Here is a 20,892-nt window from a genome sequence, read left to right on the forward strand (position 1 = left end):
TTTGTCTTTAATTTCTGCCAATTTTATTACTATGTGTCTCAGCATGTTTCTTCTTGGGTTTATTCTGTATGGGACTCTCAGGGCTTCCAGGACTTGCGTGGCTATTTCCTTTCCCATGTTAGGGAAGTTTTCAACTATAATCTCTTCAAATATTTTCTCAGGTCCTTTCTGTCTCTCTTCTCCTTCTGGGACCCCTATAATGCGAATGTTGTTGCATTTAATGTTGTCCCAGAGGTCTCTTAGGCTGTCTTCATTTCTTTTCATTCTTTTTTCTTTATTCTGTTCTGCAGCAATGAATTCCACCATTCTGTCTTCCAGGTAACTTATCCGTTCTTCTGCCTCAGTTATTCTGCTATTGATTCCTTCTACTGTATTTTTCATTTCAGTTATTGTATCGTTCATCTCTGTTTGTTTGTTTTTTAATTCTTCTAGGTCTTTGTTAAACATTTCTTGCATCTTCTCGATCTTTGCCTCCATTCTTTTTCTGAGGTCCTGGATCATCTTCACTATCATTATTCTGAATTCTTTTTCTGGAAGGTTGTCTATCTCCACTTCATTTAGTTGTTTTTCTGGGGTTTTATCTTGTTCCTTCATCTGGTACATAGCCCTCTGCCTTTTCATCATGTCTATCTTTCTGTGAATGTGGTTTTTGTTCCACAGGCTGCAGGACTGTAGTTCTTCTTGCTTCTGCTGTCTGGCCTCTGGTGGATGAGGCTATCGAAGAGGCTTGTGCAAGTTTCCTGATGGGAGGGACTGGTGTTGGGTAGAGCTGGCTGTTGCTCTGGTGGTCAGAGCTCAGTAAAACTTTAATCTGCTTGACTGCTGATGGGTGAGGCTGGGTTCCCTCTCCATTGGTTGTTTGGCCTGAGGCAACCCAACACTGGAGCCTACCTGGGCTCTTTGGTGGGGCTAATGACAGAATCTGGGAGGGCTCACACCAAATAGTACCTCCCAGAACTTCTGCTGCCAGTGTCCCTGTCCTCAAGGTGAGCCACAGCCATCCCCCACCTGTGCAGGAGACCCTCCAACGCTAGCAGGTAGGTCTGGTTCAGTCTCCTATGGGGTCACTGCTCCTTCCCCTGGGTCCTGATGCGCTCACTACTTTGTGTGTGCTCTCCAAGAGTGGAGTCTCTGTTTCCCCCAGTCCTGTTGAAGTCCTGCAATCAAATCCCGCTAGCCTTCAAAGTCTGATTCTTTAGGAATTCCTCCTCCTGTTGCCGGACCCCCCAGGTTGGGAAGTCTGATGTGGAGCTCAGAACCTTCACGCCAGTGGGTGGACTTCTGTGGTATAAGTGTTCTCCAGTTTGTGAGTCACCCAACCAGAGGTTATGGGATTTGATTTTATTGTGATTGTGTCCCTCCTACCATCTCATTGTGGCTTCTCCTTTGTCTGTGGATGTGGGGTATCTTTTCTGCTGAGTTCCAGTGTCTTCCTGTCCATGATTGTTCAGCAGTTAGTTGTGATTTCAGTGCTCTCGCAAGAAGGGGTGAGAGTATATCCTTGTACTCCACCATCTTGAACCAAATCCCCTCCTCTAATCCATTTTGAGTTTATTTTTGTGTATGGTGTTAGGGAGTGTTCTAATTTCATTCTTTTACATGTAGCTGTCCAGTTTTCCCAGCACCACTTATTGAAGAGGCTGTCTTTTCTCCATGTACATTCTTGCCTCCTTTATAAAAAAACAAGGTGACCATATGTGCGTGGGTTTATCTCTGGGCTTTCTATCCTATTCCATTGATCTATATTTCTATTTTTGTGCCAGTACCATACTGTCTTGATTACTGTAGCTTTGTAGTATTGTCTGAAGGGTAATATTTTTATACTCCTCAACTGAGGCAGGTTTTTTTTTTTGTTGTTGTTGTTGTTTTCATTTATTTGTTTTAGTTGTGGAATGTTACTGTTTATTTACTTATTTATTTACTGGCAGGGCCATGTGGCATGTGGGATCCTAATTCCTCAACCAGAGATCAAACTCAGAACCCCTGCATCGGAAGCATGGAGACTTAACCACTGGACCACCAGGGAAGTCCCTGTTTGTTTGTGTTTTTTGTTTTTGTTTTCTTTTTTTTTGTCTTTGCAACCCCTGTTTCTTCTTCCGTCAGTTCCAAGCATGCCCTATGGACTTTCACGTGTGGTGCAGCCAACATAATTTTTTTTCTGGCTCTGGTAATATGGTCCATACCATTCCTTGTATCCTTGATAAAATTGTCTATTGAATTATCTTTTCTTGCTACAATGTCTGTCACTTGAATTTTACCACACACCTGGGGACCCTTGACTACTCTCTTATCTACACAAGCAAATTGTACAACTGTCTTCTAAGACAGGAACCATCTTATTAATCTCATTAGATGAAGAGAATATGTCTCAGAAGGATAATCAACAACTAAAATATTCTCAATTTTGTCAAAATCTGTTAAAATATAGATGCCACAAACCATTGGAATAAGCTTGGCACAAAAGAAGTAACCTCTAAGCAATACTCTTTCATATATAAAAAAATTGGTCACAATTACAATATAGTACTTACCAGTATTTTACACAAGGATAAATCAGTTCCATATACAGGATTAGCATAATGATTTATATGTCTTATATAGGTCAATAAATGCAGTTTTTATAATTAGTGTTATAAAATTTTAAATGATTTGTTAACAACAGAAATTCTAGTCAAAGATTCAGGAGATAGGACTTATATCAATATGTAGCGATAGTCTGTAGGGTTAAAGTCCACAAAAGTAGAGTAACCATGCAACCTCTTTTTCTCAGCACATAGTCAATATATATCTGTAGTCCAGCATAATTATTAGTTAATAACACACCCTTTTACTCTATGTCAGAGCTTAGATGATATTTAAAGTTTGCTCTAACTCCTAGGGACAGAATCATTGAGTGGGCGCCAGAGAAGGTATCCAGGGAATATGACAAGAAAGAAAATAGATATTTAGTCTCATGGAAATGCAAGCAGGAATAAATGGTGATGTTTTTATGAGTAAACTGAGATAGGAAGAAGCCTGAAATCAATTCATGGGTCTGCACCTTCCACAATAACCTGTTAGAATGTACTTAGGTAGTTGGCCCCAGAAACTGTGATGGTGGTCTGAGACAAAGCCATAGTTAGAATAAGGTCAGCCAGCAAAAGCAAGGCAGAAACAAATCTCACAAGAGTGTGAGAGATTTCTAGGAATCGTCAGAGATTTCTAAGAGAGATTTCTAGGAATCGTTTAGGTCAGAAATGAAGCACAGAATACCTGGAGGGGAAGACTGCATGCATAGTAAAAATAACAAAAACAATTAATATTATTGAAAATTGTTTATGTGTATTACCTCTTTCAATTTCCTGATATGGAATTTGGTGTCAGTGTCAATTTCAAGTCCTGAGTCTGTCACTTACATCCATATCACCTTGTCTAAGTTATTTAACTTTATTATAATTCAGTATTTTGATGTTAAAGTACAAATAACGATATATACCTCACTGGTTTATTATGAATAAATACATACATACCTACATACATAGAGAGAGAAAGAAAGAGAATATATGCACAAACACACATGGAACCTAGCAAACAAGAATAACACATCAGTCAGAATTATTTTAAGCTAATAGCAAGGATTTGAAACTATGTTTACTTGATTCTTAGTAGACTCTTTGTGAATGGTCTTCTGGCAAGGGTACTGAATAAAAACCTTCATTAAAAAAAAAGAACACATCAGTGTTATTATTACTATGGTGATTATGAAAAGTATAATTTGAAATGGAGTTTTTATTTCAGGATCAAAATCCAGCTTCTCCCACTTGGACTAAAATCAGAACCAGATTGTCAACAGTTTTACTTAGTCCTGAATCACCTGATCTAGAGCCTTGTAAGTAGCCATGTTAATTTCAGGCATGCAAGGTGGGATAAAGCTTTTGTGAAAGGGGACAGATGTTTCAAGTATTGGTTAAGAAGACGTATAGAAGCTAGGAAATAAACAATCCTCGATAATCTCTATGAATCATGTGCTTGATAGCACTTGATAGTGCTTCTAGGAAAACCCATATATTCACAGTACCTTGATGTTACACTAAACCACTGGATTTGCAGGAAACCTGAGAGCTGAGAATTGACATTGTTGAATATTCTAGAATGGTTCTTATTTCTTTCCCAGAAGCATAATATGTATGGAATGTGACAACTTCAGCTATTTCAGTAATGTGACAAATTATCAATTATCTAAAATTAATTAAGTGGACCTAATGAAATTAATTGCATCAAGTTGAGCTTTAGAGAAAAATTTTCCCTTCCTAAAAGAAGTACAAATAATATGGATGTGGAAAAAATGTATTCCTGATACAAAATTAACTTCAGTACATACACCGGCCTAACATTTTGAATTCTTGCCCTCAAGAAGGAGCTAAGTTGAATCTTGCTTTTCTCAGTGATGGCTAAGCTGCTGATAGTCAACAATGGTTGACTGGTCCCCGAAAGACTCACAGAACACTCATTAGTTTTTGCCTATTGCCTGGAAAATTTTAGAGCAATAGTTCCAAAGACTTAAGTAAGGACATGAGGAGATAATTATCTTTAGAGTTAAGTACTTCTCAAATATTCTATTATATACACTATAGATTCAGGTCAATCGGGGAAGATATACTACAACACTGGACCAGTCATTATTTCTCTTGTTAACAGTAAATGTTTCCAGACTACATATTCAAACGTTACTGTAATTATAAAAACCCTTGGCCCCAAATTTGAATTTGAATCAGGGTTGGCTTCGCAGTTTTTTTCCAATTCCTAAAATGTGGCTATTCAGTTAATAAAATCTTGTACTGACCACATACTTATAGCTATTGTTTTCTGTGCCCAGTTCACTCCCCCATATCTGAAGGAATCACCTTGCTTTTCCTTGCTCCATTTACATGCTACAATGGGAGGCATCATGGTTTTACAACAGGACCTTATTTATCTGGTAACAGGCAATATGCCCAGGTATGGGTCCTTGACTCAAGCTGGGCAAATCAGCTTTCCACAAAAATGCTATATTGAAGCCAAGAAAAATTTTATGGAGGGTTTCTCCAGGAGACTGAACAGGAACATGTAAACTTGGAATTTGTTATAACCAAGCTTTCAACCATGTAGACTAAGAAAGAAGATAATGCCAGGCCTAGGCATGCAGAAGAAATGAGAGATATAAGGTGAAGATAGAATCTTATTCAATTGCCTGGGTTTATTTTATTCCTAAGGTTCTGCTGTATCCCTCCTCTTTATTTTCATCCCAAATTTGTGTAATCTACTGAATTTTCTTTTCTATTTAATCTCATTGGGCTAGATTCATGTTTCTCACAATCAAGAGTCTTCACTAAAGCATGCCTTGTTTCTGTTGAGGACTTGGAAAAACTACCATGAACATTTACCTCTGAAAGGTATTTTCAATGGTCTTCTATCTCAGTATTTCTGAGATAGTAGATAAAGAAGATGGTACATCATTAAACAGGTTTGAAAAAACCAAGTTGAACAAAGCTAAGCTTTTTTCTTTCTTTTTTTCCACTTTTGACTATCCTCGCAGAGCCTTTAAAATGCCATGTGCATCGTGAATCTCTAAGACCATAGTATTTCGTGTAGCATTTTGCACTCACATGTGATCCTAGAACACTTTTCTGAGGAACATCTTCAGAAATAGATGCTCCTTTTCTGAGGAGCATCTTCAGAAATCAGTATATACTGCAATATACTGATCTATCCTAAAGAAGAAAGCAAGGCTAAGACATTTTATTTAATCTAACTCATGTCATAGCCAAAAGGGAACCAGCACTAAATACAGATTTATACATGAGCTGTAGGACTGTGAGTGTCTTAGAGTGATAAACTAAGAGCGTTACTTTAGATAAGAAATTTGTTTTGCAACGTGTGTCACTGGAACAGAAGGAGAAACTGATAGACAAGACCCCCTGAGGCATAACCATTACGCTCTACTGACAGACTCCTTAAAAAGAGACCACAGAGCCAAGCAACTTAAAGGCTCTTTGCTGAGTGGCCAACTCCATCTGCTGAGAGCTGGTTCAGACAGACCCTGCCCAAGGCCCCGTAGGAGCAGAGGGTGACCTCCCATTCATGCTTCTCTTGTCCCTTGCTGGACCAGAGACCACAGGACATACTGAGATGCCTCCTTCCAGGTCTTCTCCTTGGAGTGGTTTGTTACCCCCTTTCCTATTTTCTCCATTTTGACTAACCCGTGCTGCGTGCTAATTGTGTGCAAAAACCACAGTGATTAGTGGTCATGTTTTATCTCCAATCCTGTGATTTTTCTACCTGGCCTTGCCACTGGGCCCTGTGACAGAGAAATGGAATTATGTATGTGAAAAATTGTATGATTTAGTTTTTTTACATGAAGAGTAGACAGTTGTTTCAAGTTTATAGGACAGTCAATAAATGCCTCTCTTCTCTTTACTTGCTTTCTCTTCTCCCCTAATAAAATCACAGATTATTTTTCTAATCCTCCAAACACTGACCATAATCACAAGCTTCATATGATCACTTAATATTATCAGTTGTTACAAGCAGGTTAATATGTAAACATGAACAAAACAAGCAAACAAAAAACAGGTACCTAAACGATGTTATAGGTTATAGAACATGTAATTTCATAAAGGCCAGTAAATGACAGATAGTCAAAGACGACTGTACTCACCTTGGGTCTTCAGAGGAAAAGGTGAGGAATGAAGTCTTTACAGATGCTGCCATGAAAACTTACCTGCAGCTTCACTGAAAGTATAACTTTGTTAAAGCTTGTGTTTCCAACCCAACACAGAAGGGGCAGCACCATTACAGCACAAAGTAATACAGACAGACTCTGGGATCCCCTGTTTTGTATCCCATTTCTTAAACTCATATCCTCCAGACATTCACACCATCTGGTAATTCTACTGCCCAATTTCACAAATATTTTTCTAGTTAGAACTTGATCATCTCTTGGACAAGACTCTTTCAGACTCTTTTCCTATCCTTTATTTTCTACCTTGTCACCAAAAGCATTGTGATTTTTAATCTTTGTAATACTGTAACATCCAAAGTAGCTTTTAATTTTTCTATGTTATGATTTATTGAATGATTAAAAATAGCAAAACTCTGTGCTAAATAAGTCCCCCAACACACATTACTCCATGCAATTGTCACAATAATTCTAAGTTGGATACCCTTATTTACCACACTTGCAGTAAATGCGAGAGCCAGAATCCCAAAAAAATCCTGTGCCACTTTGAAATCAAGTCGGCTCTTGGTAAATATTTGATGACGTGCAAATGTCTTTACCATGAACTCACCAGCACCCTCACAACTCCTGATTAATGAAATAAGGAGAAAGGAAGGCATTTGCCAAGTAATAATCAACACAATTTCCCTTTTCACCTAAACGATCTATAAGGAATCACAGGAGCAATTTTGTGGCTGATAAACTAGATTTTTTAAAAAAGTAGAAAGAAACAAAAAAGCAAAGATATTCTAAACACTGGTTGAAGGCAACAGGTTTAAAAGCCAGACCATCAGGAAATCAATGTGAGAACACAAACCATAAAACACTATCTTTATATTTCCCTGTATTTTCAACAAAGTGGGACACTGTATTAGTCATCATGAATTTTAAATGTATTTTGCACAACATTTGTATAAATCCATTCTAGATAATGCTCAAAGTCTGTTTGAATCCCAGCAAAGTTAAAGAGGACATCCACGATCATACGTTCTTTGAGAGAAGCTACCGTGTCAGATACATGGTGCTATTTCCTGGGATTCTTACACCAGTATTTGCCAATGCTCTTACTTGGAATATTAGTTCCATGTTGTATTTATATGTATTTAAAGAATTTTAAAAAGGATTTGTTGTTGATGTATTGTAAGTCTAGGAAACAACATATCAGGGCAGAGCTTCTCACACATCTGTATGCCATGGATTAAATCAGAGTGAGATTTGGAATACCTTAGCCCTTTGGGTGCCTAATATTGTGAGGCCACAGACAAAGGTGACCAGCTTCATTTACATATCCCATAATGCCGAACAAGCTGTGATTTTCCAAGAGTGCCAGAATGTGAAAAAGGCTGCAAGCATAGGTTTTTTGTTTCAAGAAGCAAACATCACCTCTTGGTAAACTGATCAAAAAAAGGAAACTTATTGTTGATAATACAAACAAACATGCATATAATGGGTGAAAACACACATTGTCAAAGATACTGGAGTTCAATTTAAAGGCATACAGTCCCGGTGGTCATAAGCAGCCAGATCGGAACTACTCGGGTTAAACAAAGGAAAAAGGGACTTGGGCTGTTAGTAGTGGTTCTGTTTTATTTTGATTTGATCAAGTTCAATTGCTTTACTTAATTTTCCAAATTTTTAATCTGTATTATAAATCATACAAGAAACATATATGAATTTTCTATACGTGATCAAAAACAGTAGGTACTTGATCACAGAACCTTTATTTGCAGTTCATTTCAGAGAACCAAAGCTCTACAAAGCATATTTTTGTTAATTTGTTTTATAACTAAATTTGCTTAAAAGACCTATTCTTACACATTTCAAATGCATCTAAATAAAGCTAAAAAACAGAGAGATGCAGGAACACAACTAACAATTTTAACAAGAAGTAAATTATCAGGACTGAAGTTGGTAATCATCACACCTTCACTTTTGTATTAATTAACTTTTTTAACTGTGAGAAACTGGAGTGACAATGAGAAGAGATGAAAACTGTAGGTACATGCTTTAAGCACAGTGGCTGCCTAACAAATGGAATGGTTTAAATTCTTTAATTATCAGAAAGACTACCAGAACTCAGATTCCACCTGAAACACCCTTGCATTTTAAACATATATTAAAAGCAACAGACAAACACTAGTAAGGTGAAAACGTATTCCTATTGGCTCATGTTTCTCCCTGATTTTTCCCATCCATGGAAAGGTTACCACCAACCTCTGAGTTGCTCAATCGAGTAACTACTCTTTGGGGGCATGCTCATCTCCCCGAACCAGTTCTAAATCACTTTCTGTTTATTCCACCTCCAATAACACGTTAAATTTATGCAATTCCCTCTATTTTCTAGTTTGAAAGAGTAATAGAGTACTAATCTACCCAAGGTAAACATATTTCAGACAGACTTTCCATAATAATAATAATAAAACAAGAAATATGCCCAAAACACATTTTTAGAAGTAGAGATAACCTTTCTAATTTATAGACTGAATGGGTGACATTTGAACAGGTTATAATTTAAAAAAATAGTTAGGAACCTTAGCAGCCTGGTTCAAATAATTATCGTCTGTCCTCCACCTCTGTGGTGGTTTACTCACCGGTTTCCCACTGAATCTCGTCTTCTTTTAGAGTAATCTCCACACAGGATCTAAATCATAAAAGCAAATAATAGGCTTAAAAATCTTCCTGCTGTAAAACTTTCAATCCCATTTCAATATTTTTTAAAGTTAAAATCAGGGCTTCCTATTATGACCTATAATGCCACGTTCTGTGCTTTGTTCTTCATTATATCTTTGGGCTTAACCTATTGCCCTCTTCCCAGAATATATAGCAAGTTCTTTCCTACCTAGGACTTCTGCACATGTTCATTAGAGATTTAGAATGCTCTTCACCTGCTGGGTGCAAGCCTTGCTCGCTTCGTCGATCAGGTCCCAGTCTCAACATTACTCTTCCTTTGAGAGTTCTGACTGAGAATCAAAATGACTTTCCCTTCTTTCAGGCCCTCAATATTCACTATTAACACACCTACTTTGTTTCCTTCATAGAATTTCAGAATGTGTAGATTACATAATTTTTTATTACTTGTCTCCCATAGTAGATGCATCTTATGGAAACAGACTCTTTATTCATAACTGTGTAGTGTCTAGTTACTTGCCTTTCATCTAGCAGGTCTCAGTACATATTTGTTAAATGAATTAGTGAATGATTATTGGGTCACTGTTGTCCTCATATTTATTTTTCAAAGGAAAGAGGGTATTTTAAGGTTCCTGGACCCAATTCCAATGGGTGTGAGTGGGGCGGAGAGGCAGTCTTCCTCACACCATAAGCAATTCTCAGACACCATCATCAGGATGCAGAGGTTCCATGTTCTCTGGATGTGCCACTCTCCCAGAACTGCCATGCATTCACCAACCTGGAAGCTCTCTGAACCCTCTCCTTTTGGGTTTTTATGGAGGCTTCATTACATAGTCATGAACAATTAAATCATTGGCCATTGGCAATCCATTCAACTTCCAGCCCCTCTCCATAACTAGAGATTGGGGGTGGGATTGAGACTGAAAATTCCAACCCTCTAATCACCTGGTTGGTTCTCCTGGCTACCAGCCCCCATCCTTAGGTAATCTAGGGGCTTTCCAAAAGTCACCTTATTAAAGTAACAAAAAACATCATTATGTCTCTCATCACTTAAGAAATTCCAAAGGTTTTGGGATCTCTGTGCCAGAAATGGGGATGAAGACCAAACACATATTTATTATAAATCAAAATATCACAGAGGGCTTCTTATCTTACTGCTACTTTTCATTGCTGTAAGAAATGAAAATCCTGACAAATGCCTGTTCTCATTATATAATTTACTCAAATGATGGCAAAGTGGATTTCTTGCTAGGTGTTAAGCTAGCAATTCCTGAGGAAATTGGGCTATGTGTTTCTCTCCATGCTAGTAGGTAGTAATAATGGCAGAAAATGCTTTGATGCTATCTTAATTTCTCTCTTAGAAGTCATTTCCACTGAGGAATCCTCCAGAAAAGTATCAATCTACCCGCTTTCAGGTCATAATAAATGCTATGTTACATCTACTATAAAATACCTCATAGGAAAATATGTAATAAAATACCAATCCCTTCCTTGCCTTCTTTCTTGGAGAGATGTTGACTTTTATACATTTGACAGTACATTCCTGCTGCTTTCCAAACACCATTCAATTAAGAAACCTTCCCAGCTGGCATAACCAATAAATACTTGATTTTTTCTAAATGTTTTTTGGGATCTTTCTTTAGCCCCAAGACCTCCAGTTTTCACAGTATTGCCATTTGAATGTGAGTTTCTTTTCATAGCCTTAGCAAAAGAAATAAACTGCACATTTTTTTTTAGATTACACTTTTCCAAAAATAGTGTGTAGCAAAAAAGAAAAGAATATGTCTTGAAATTATTCAGCAATCACTTTAAAAATGCTTATATGTAAATCTATGTTTTGGAAGATATTTATAAAATAATTCAATTAACTTTGGTTATAAATACACATTTAAATAAATGAGTTGTTAAAATACAGAATATCATTTTGCTTCCATTAGAACATAATAAAGTTTGTTGTTTTACATAAATCTGATGCTGGGGACATCTTTTCCTATCTAGGAATAAAACATAAATGACATAATAATATAAGAATGTTGAAACATAAAGCAACTAGAAATTTTATTGTTCATTAATAATAAATTACTTATCTTGGTGATTTTATGAAAGAATATTTAAACGATTTTATATGGTATTTTATGGAACTCAAAGGTCTGAATCATCTGTGAGCAACAGTAAAACAACTACAAGAGGTAAAGATTTGCTGATCCTTCACTCTATAGTTATTCTAACAAAGTACCACCAACTGCGTGGCTTAAACAACAGAAATTTATTGCCTCACAGGAGGCTGGAAGTGCGAGATCGAGGTGTCAGCAGAGCTGGTTCCTTCTGAGGGCTGTGAGAGAAAATCTGTTCCAGGCCTCTTGACTGGCTTCGGGTGGTTTGTTGGCAAACTTTGGCATTTCTTGGCTTATAAGAAGCATCACTCCGATCTTCACTTGCCTGCATTTTCATGTGATGTTTTCCCTGCATACAAGTCTCTATGCACAGTTTTCCCCCGTTTTATAAGGAGAGCAGTCATATTGGATTAGGGTCCACCTTGATGACCTCATCTTAACTGTTACATCTGCAATGACCATATTGCCAAATAAGGTGACCTTTTGAGGTATTGGGGATTAGAACTTCAACATGTCAATTTTTGTGGGGACATAATTCAACCCATAACTCTTACTATATGTTAAGCATTTGCCTATCATTTCTTCATTTAATCCCCACACTAGTCCCATAAGAGGTGTCATTATTTCCAATTTAGGGTAGAGAAAATAGACTTCAGTAGGTTAATTAAATTAAATTTTCCAGTCACACAAGTGGCAAATGCCAGATCCAGGAGTTAAAACCAGACTTAAAAACCCAAGCCCCAAGTCTTTAGAATGACATTTCTTTTCCTTTAACATCTTTATTGGAGTATAATTGCTTTACAATGGTGTGTTAGTTTCTGCTTTATAACAAAGTGAATCAGCTATACATATACCTATATCCCCATATCTCTTCCCTCCTGTGACATTTTGAAACTTCTAAACAAAATACAACTTTCAAACCAGTTTCATTGCTGACATATGTCTGAAAGTAGCGATATGTATTCTCAAAAGTAATTATTTAAAAGGACGGTTATATTTATAGCATTATTTATGGTGACAGTCTCAGAGGTGTATATTATCTTCAAACTCATCAAGATGTATATACACTATACATGAACAACTTTCTTGTATGTCAACCATACCCCAATAAAAAAGAAGTAGTGCAACAGGTAAAAATAAACAGCAATGAGTTACAAGAAAAAAAAAATGACAGGGGTAGAGAAATTGCATGTAGTATTTACAAAGAAATATTGTTACTTATAACTCAAAGATTTTTTTTTTTCATTTTTGATGGCTTCTCTGCTACATATGGATAAGCAGTAAGTAGAAAGTAATATCCAAACTTGGTCTTCCTAAGTCATAACTCAAAAGACACTAGTGAAACAAAGATCCTAGCTTACAAATGTCTTATGAAACCTCACCTCTAATCCAGGCATCTCTTCTGTGACTTCATCTTTCAAATTTTGGAACAAATAACATATTTCCTTTGGAATCAAGTTTATGATATGGAAAAATATCCAGTATATCTCATTATAAAGTCTTTTCAAGCCATTAACTTCTATTATAAATATGGAGTATTCATATGTTTAAAGTATGTATAACTTTGCTTGATATGATCACATTATGTATGTGTGCATATATAAATTTGATTGGGGGGAGGGTTGCTAGCAACATTTTGATTGTGATTTACATTTACTTTCCCTATAATTTTTTTCTCATCTTTTAGTTCTCAAAAATCCAAATTGGTAGTCAAATTCTGGAATGTTCCCTCAAGCTCATGGCTATGAATATTAAACCAACATACTTCCCCGGTCCTATGCTAAAATTTACTGAAAACAAGCAGAACTAACTTAACTGCCTGCTCCAAGAAAAACTTGTTCTTGTAGATAAGATTAAAGGAAGCAAAATAGCTTGTTTATCAAGACTAATGGCTGCTCTTCCAAGACTTACTCAAGATCCTCCCTCTACTGTGCCCATCAATCTAAAGCTTTTATATCATAATTTCTGTCCAGTTCCAACGAATTTCAAGGCTTTGAAGAATTGCCTTAAAAATCACATATCCCATAGCTAAAAACAGTATAAATATCTTCTCCTGATTTTCCCCTTTTGAGACACTACTAAGACAATGTCAAGGTGATATTCTATTTTACTGCAATAAGTGTAATGAACTTAACCTTTTTGTAACAAAATTTTCTGGTAGTTTTTTGTAGAGCTGATAGTCAGCAAATGAAAATAGAGCATCTGGAAATATGTAAACTTCTATTTGTAATAATGGTTGGTTGTGGTAGTAATAGTAGATATAGTAGAAGCACCGCAGAAGTAGAAACCATACTGGCAATAGCAAGTGCTTCACATGCATTCCTATTAAATTAGTATTATGAGATTCATACAAGCCACACAGTTTTTCAAAAAGAAAAAAAATATTACTGATTTGATATATGCTTTCAGATTCTCTATATATGATACATCCAATAATTTGAAAACTGTATTAATTCTTTTGGAATCTTAGGAGACTGATACAATTAAAGTAATGATAAAAAGTATGTAGATTCTTAAGGTATACAGAGTTATTTTCTTCCTTTGTTTTAAGATTCCAAGAAAAAAAACTTGTTAAGTAAGTAAAATTATGCCAAAACCCAAGACTCAGAGGAATTAAACTTAAAGTTCATTTAGGGACTATTTGAATTAAATCCTTAAAAACTCATGTTCATTACCCCATGCCAGATTCTCCCTTCAGTACGATAGTGAAGCAACAATTTACTACCTGAAATGACACGTTTTTAAATATACTGTAGCACTTTTTAAAAAGTAAAATAGCACACTAACACATTTGTATACTTCATTATATCTTAAAATAAATTTAGCATTTTCAACATATTTTTATTAGTGCTTATTTCATTGTGAGATCACCTGTTTATATATTTGTTCCATTTATCTCTTTGTGGTTGGAGATTGTATACCATTAATTTTTATATCTCTTTCCCTGAATGATGTCTGGAAAATAGGGACATAATAGGGAGATGTATAAATCAGTCGAATGAATGAATGAATGAATGAGCGGGAGTTCTGAAAAACTGCATGGTGAGTTACACAGTACATTTTTTAAAAAGAACTCTGAATATTTTGTAAATGAAATATAATAATTTCCTAATTAATTTTTCATATTGGTTTTTCTTATAGTGAACTCCTGTACTTCATTTCCCTTTATCATGCAATGGTATTTTGTTATGCATGTTTTACTAGAAAATAAACTAGGCCAGAGTGACGAATCAAAAAAGAAAATATATTCCTCACTACAATAAAAGGGATATATCATAATTCCTAGTTCTGTTTTCTGCTGAAACCTTCAGGCTAACTCCAGTTAATTTGTAAACTGAACATAATGTAACATTCATGATGGCTCTACAATTATTCTGTTTGTGAAGCAAATATATCAGCTCTTGTACACTTCATATGAACATTACAGCATAATTAAGGACGGGACCTACAACATTAAATAACCCAGAACTCTAGGGTAACAAGAAATGTTATGCGTCCCTGTTGGAAAGTAGTCAGACACTAGAAGCGACACTTTGCAATTGTTTTATAACAAAAAGTGGCCTAGATTCTCTGTTCTACAATTTGTCTACCCACCAACGGCAGGTCCAAAGAGTTTTACTGTGACTCACCTCAGTAAACCAGCCTCATTGTTAAACTACTCCAACTACTCATTCCCTGGTACTTCCTTCCCTGGGGGTGAGCCCCTCACTGGATCTTCCATTGCCTCTGAAGGCCTGTAAACACTCTGTTGCTTAGTAGACCATGATTACACACGCCAGTGTTTTTGTATCTCTTGAGTTTAATAAGGGACCAGAACCTTTCTTAATTTAAGCTTTTACTAATACAGGCACACCTCATTTTACTGCTCTTCCCTTTATTGTGCTTTTTAGATATTGTGTTTTTTTGCGTATTGAAAGTTTGTGACGACCTTTCATCAAACAAGTCTGTTGGTGCCATTTATCCAACAGCATTATTTTTAATTAAGATGTGTACATTGTTGGAACTTTTAAATTTAGGAATTCACCTTAATCACCAATTATTCAAATCTTATTATTCAAAATCCCATTGTATTTAAGTATCAATTCTGTAATTTTTTCATGTTCCTTATTAAGATTATAGTTAAGTACAGGTTAAGTAAGTTCATTCAGTCTCTGGTTTTAAATAATATTTATATATTGAAAATGTTCAAATTTATATCTCAAGACTCAGCCTGTCCACTGAATTGCTCATTCATATTCATTAGTTTATCTAACATTACTGGATATCAAATGTTCATCTAAATTTAAACCAAGAGTGATTTTTTCTTTTCTGCAGGATAATGTCATCTCCTTAGAAGGCCTTCCCTGACCAACACAGATAAATATCCCTCCAATGCTATAGGACCTTCTGCTATTATCTTGTACCCTATTATTCTCTTTGAATATCTTCTGAATAATATTTATTACCTAAAATTAGATTCTATATTTACACATGTATTAACTATCTCCCCCAAACACATCCTAGAATATATACTACTTGAGAATAAGAACTTTGCCCTTTGTATCTATAGCTCTAATAACAGTACTTTGAACATAGTTACTACTATAAATATTTTTTAAAGGAAAATATATTTTATATTTATTTGTGATTATTTGTACACTATCTCTTTTCATTATGTTTCTTTTACAAATATCCACGTTTCAAAAAGAATTAAGTATTTAATATTTATTTTTTAAATGTTTCCCTTTTTTCACTTTCATATGAGTTTTATAGTTTTCTCATTGTTGGTCTCTTAGTTTTTCCAACTATGTCATGATAACATTGGCCAATACTTACAATTTTATTCTAACTTTTTAAAAAATCCTTCTGGAACATCTAGAATTATCTCAAATTGTAATGATAATAGCAGAGAACCTGATCTTGTTCCATACTTCAGAGAAAATGCCTTTTTAGTTCACTAGTAATTTTCATGTTTAATTTTGTCTTGAGATTCTCTTTATCATTTAAAAAATGTTTTTGATAACTTGTTCATGAAAAATTTTAATCATAGTGAATACTGTTTATTTTTCTCTTCAACAAAAGTTTGTTTGGTATCTGTCTACATAATCATAGTTTCTCTCATTCGACCTACCCTTGAGATGGTTTGTGTTAATAGACATCTTAATTTGGAACCATTCTAAAAGATCTGAGGTAAGTCCCACTTCATCATATAAACCATGTGTGCTTTCTTGTTAATGCTTCATTATCAGAATTTGTAATCCAATAAAGTAGGAATCTTTTCTTCTTTTTCTAGTTTGGAATTGTTTATAAAATAGAAATTTTATTTTTTCAATAGTACAAAATTCATTATCTCTAAAAGAATGCTCAGCCCAGAAAATTTCTCAAATACACTGGTGCATCTTTCAGTATATTCCCTTGTCACTGATTTATTCAGGTGTTCTAAATCTTCTTGAATTATTTTTAACAATTTATTTCACCCATAAACTCATCCATTTTATCAACATTTTCAAATAGTTTTGTTGTACATAGTATTCTCTCAAAATTTAATGTAGTGCTTTAGGTTTATCTTTTTTTTTTTAATTTAATGTTAGATGGTTGTGCTTTTCTGTATTTTCTGGATTAGATATTTTTATTAGTTTTATTATTTTTTCCACAAGCAACCAATTCTTTAATTTATCAATTCTTCTATTTTGCTTTTTTCTAATGTATCTTTCTATTTACTTTTTTATTTTGGTAGGTATGTGTATATGTATGTATGCATGCATGTATTTTTTGATGTTATATAGTAAAGTTGTAAAGAGCATTGGAATAAGGCTGAGTTTGAACTGCACCATTACTTGTTAGCTATGTGACCTTGTGTGGTTGTTCAGTCTTCCTTATATCACAGTTCTTTCATATACATAATAGAAATAATAACGATTTACTTTGTGGTTGTATGTATGGTAGGTATGTATATATGTATATGATGATATATCTCCATTTTTGTGTATTTGCAGTGCACAGGACTCTTTTTTTTCACAATAAAATTTGAATAAAATTCAAGAAATAAAATTATTTTTGTTTTATCCTTATCATTTAAATTTTAGTTTTTAAATATAGGCACATATGACATGATGCATAATTTAAGAGATATGAATTGATATAGAGTGTAAAGAAGGCTCCCTCACGTACAGCCTTCCAGCCACCTAGTTTCCCTTTGCATTGGAAGGGAAAACTCTTCCTCCTCACCCTTTACTTGTGTATTTTTCTAGAGATATTCTTTGCATATATAAGCTTGTATCTTTAATATTTGTGTATAATATTTACATATTGGTTATGTCTTTGAATCTATAGATCTGTTATAAAAGGACCCAGCAGAGTGCAAGGAGAAATAGACACGGAATCAGAATACTCAGCTGTGTTAGTTCTACTATCTAGGACATACATCAGGGTTCAGATTCTTCCAGGTTTCAGATTCCTTAGGTGTAAATGAGGAAAGCAGCCTCTTGCCCGTATAACTTCAAGTTATAAAATCAGTAAATAATGGGGATGTGAGGTACAGCATGGTGATCACAGTTAATAACACTGTACTGTGTATTTGAAAGCTGATGATACAGCCATTATGGAGAACAGTATGGAGGTTCCTTAAAAAACTAAAAACAGAACTACCATACGACCCAGCAATCCCACTACTGGGCATATACCCTGAGAAAACCATAATTCAAAAAGAGTAATGTACCACAATGTTCACTGCAGCTCTATTTACAATAGCCAGGACACAGAAGCAACCTAAGTGTCCATCGACACATGAATGGATAAAGAAGATGTGGCACAAATATACAATGGAATATTACTCAGCCATAAAAAGAAACAAAATTGAGTTATTTGTAGTGAGGTGGATGGACCTAGAGTCTGTCATACAGAGTGAAGTAAGTCACAAAGAGAAAAACAAATACTGTATGCTAATACATATATAAGGAATCTAAAAAAAAAAAAAGGCTCTGAAGAACCTAGGGGCAAGACAGGAATAAAGACACAGATGTAGAGAATGGACTTGAGGACACGGGGAGGGGGAAGGGTAAGCTGGGATGAAGTGAGAGAGTGGCATGGACTTATATATACTGCCAAATGTAAAATATATAGCTAGTGGGAAGGAGCCACATAGCACAGGGAGATCAGCTCAGGGCTTTGTGACCACCTAGAGGGATGGGATAGGGAGAGTGGGAAGGAGACGCAACAGGGAGTAGACATGGGGATATATGCATATGTATAGCTGATTTACTTTGTTATAAAGTAGAAACTAACATGCCATTGTAAGGCAATTATACTCCAATAAAGATGTTAAAAAAAAGAAAGCTGCTGAAAGAGTAAATCTCAAAAGTTATAATCACAAGAAAGTTAGTTTTGTAACTATGAACGATGACAAATAGTTGTTAGACTTACTGTCTGATCATTTTGTAATATATACAAGTTTGAATCATTTTGTTTTACACCTAAAACTAATATAATGTTATATGTCAATTATACCTCATAAAAAATAAAAAAACTAGCATGGGGCTTTCCTGGTGGCGCAATGGTTGAGAGTCCGCCTGCCGATGCAGGGGACACGGGTTCGTGCCCTGGTCCGGGAAGATCCCACATGCCACGGAGCGGCTGGGCCCGTGAGCCGTGGCCGCTGAGCCTGCACGTCCGGGGGCCTGTGCTCCGCAACGGGAGAGGCCACAACAGTGAGAGGCCTGCGTACCGCAAAAAAAAAACAAACAAAAAACTAACAAATAGGTGTCCTGATCTGCCAAAACAACCGTTCAAGTTTCCCTGAAATAAAACTGAATTAACACACACACACACGTTTCCTAATTTTTTTTCTAGTTTGTAAATTTTTCTATAGTATTTCTCAAAAATTTTACTTTTCTTACTCCTTATTTCTTTTCTCCTTCCAGAAATTCATTTATCATAGATTGCTAATACTATTCCACAGATCACTTAGGTTCTTATTTTATTCAGTTCTTTTTTTTCTTTGTGTCTCATTTTGCATAGCCTCTATTACTATATGTTTGAGTTCACTATTTTGTGTTCCTTCTGAAATATCTAATTTGGTGTGAATTTAATAAAGTAAAATTTTTATTTCCTATGCTTTACTTTTTATCCCTGGTGGTCTCATATGATTTTTTTCACATCTTCTGTATATATTATATTCATGTTTTTCTTTAAATCCTTGAAAATGGTTCTTTTAAAATTCTTGTCTGAGAATTCATTTTGTCATCTCAAGATTTGTTTTTATTGACTACTTTTGAAAAAAATTAGTAATAATTTCCTGTTTCTTCAGATAACCAAAAATCATTGCCTGGATTCTGGACACTGAAATTTCATTGTTGAATGATGAATAGTATTGTGTTTCTTTAAAGGGTTTTGAATGAGTTATGAAGACAAAAACTACTTAAAGATGCTTTCTAGATGTGTGTGTGTTTTAATTTGAGGATGAGTTTGGAGTAGTCTTTACTCTAAGGCTAGTTTAGCCCCACAGCGAAAACATGATCTATCTGCTATTTCCATTTAATGCCTGAGGTTTTCATCAAGTTATCACTATTCTAGCAGGTAAAAAAAAAAGATTGATTCCCAGCCATATGTGAGTTTTTGCAATGGTTCAGTTTTGATTTCCTGGGAGTTATACTTTCTCTTGCAGTATCTCCTTTTCAAACTTCCAAAAGTTTTATCCTATGCTTGTACAGATTGGTATTCCAGTATTCAACCAAAGACTTAAGAAAACCTTAATGGGAAGAACTGAAGCTCTTTCTCTCTTTTGCTTCCTTTTTTTTTTTCTAGTAGTAGCCCCATACTTTTTAGCCATATTCAACTCCCAAGGACTGATCACTGCTTCCTTCATGGGCAAGCTCTACTGCCTAGATTTAAATCCTGATTTTGCCACTTAACAGATGTATAAACCTGGGATAAACTATTTAACTTCTTGCATCTGTTTCTTCATCTGTAAAGCAGGGACAAATAATAGTACTTACTTTACAGGATTGGTGTAATGATTAAATGAGTTAATCCTTGCAAATTTCTTAGAAGATATCTGGCATATTGCAATTTCTGTGGAAGATGATAACTGAAGCTTCAATGGCGAGCAAATGCAGACACTGCCCCTGCCAACATGGAGCACGGAGGCTAGTGTGAAAAATGCTACAATGAAAAATTCAACTGTGAAAAATGTAACAGTGGAGAAGTATAGCGTGATACTAGCAATCATCGTAGGAAAGGCTTCCTTGAAGAATTGGTATTTGAGGTGAAATTTGATATAACAAATTACTCTGATTCTCCCATTCTTTAAAACAGTACATTACAAATGACTTTGTTTTTTTTAGTTCTGTACTGGATATCGGTGGGTTATTCCCTGTAGTTTGAGAATTAGATGCAGTTAACTAAGATATAAAATAGTTCTCTTGAAATGCTGTGTAT

General features: G+C 35.3%; 1 protein-coding gene across 5 annotated transcripts in view; it reads right to left on the reverse strand.

Annotated features, from left to right (window-relative positions):
• L1TD1 (LINE1 type transposase domain containing 1) overlaps positions 1–20,892 on the reverse strand; it is a 1,087,927-nt gene that overhangs the window by 242,049 nt on the left and 824,986 nt on the right. For 4 of the 5 annotated variants that reach the window (XM_089903540.1, XM_089903541.1, XM_089903539.1 and 1 more), the window contains one exon: positions 1–9,377. This exon is cut by the window's left edge and continues 45,534 nt beyond it. In XM_089903540.1, the coding sequence (XP_089759666.1) occupies positions 1–624 (624 nt within the window). In that variant the 5' untranslated portion in view covers positions 625–9,377. The remainder of the gene's footprint in view (positions 9,378–20,892) is intronic. The other variant, XM_089903542.1, reaches the window with a different exon arrangement.

This window comes from Delphinapterus leucas, chromosome 21, assembly GCF_059928025.1.
Source record: "Delphinapterus leucas isolate spDelLeu-1000000601 "Yukka" chromosome 21, BTC_Dleu_Yukka2, whole genome shotgun sequence".
Lineage (NCBI taxonomy): Eukaryota > Metazoa > Chordata > Mammalia > Artiodactyla > Monodontidae > Delphinapterus > Delphinapterus leucas.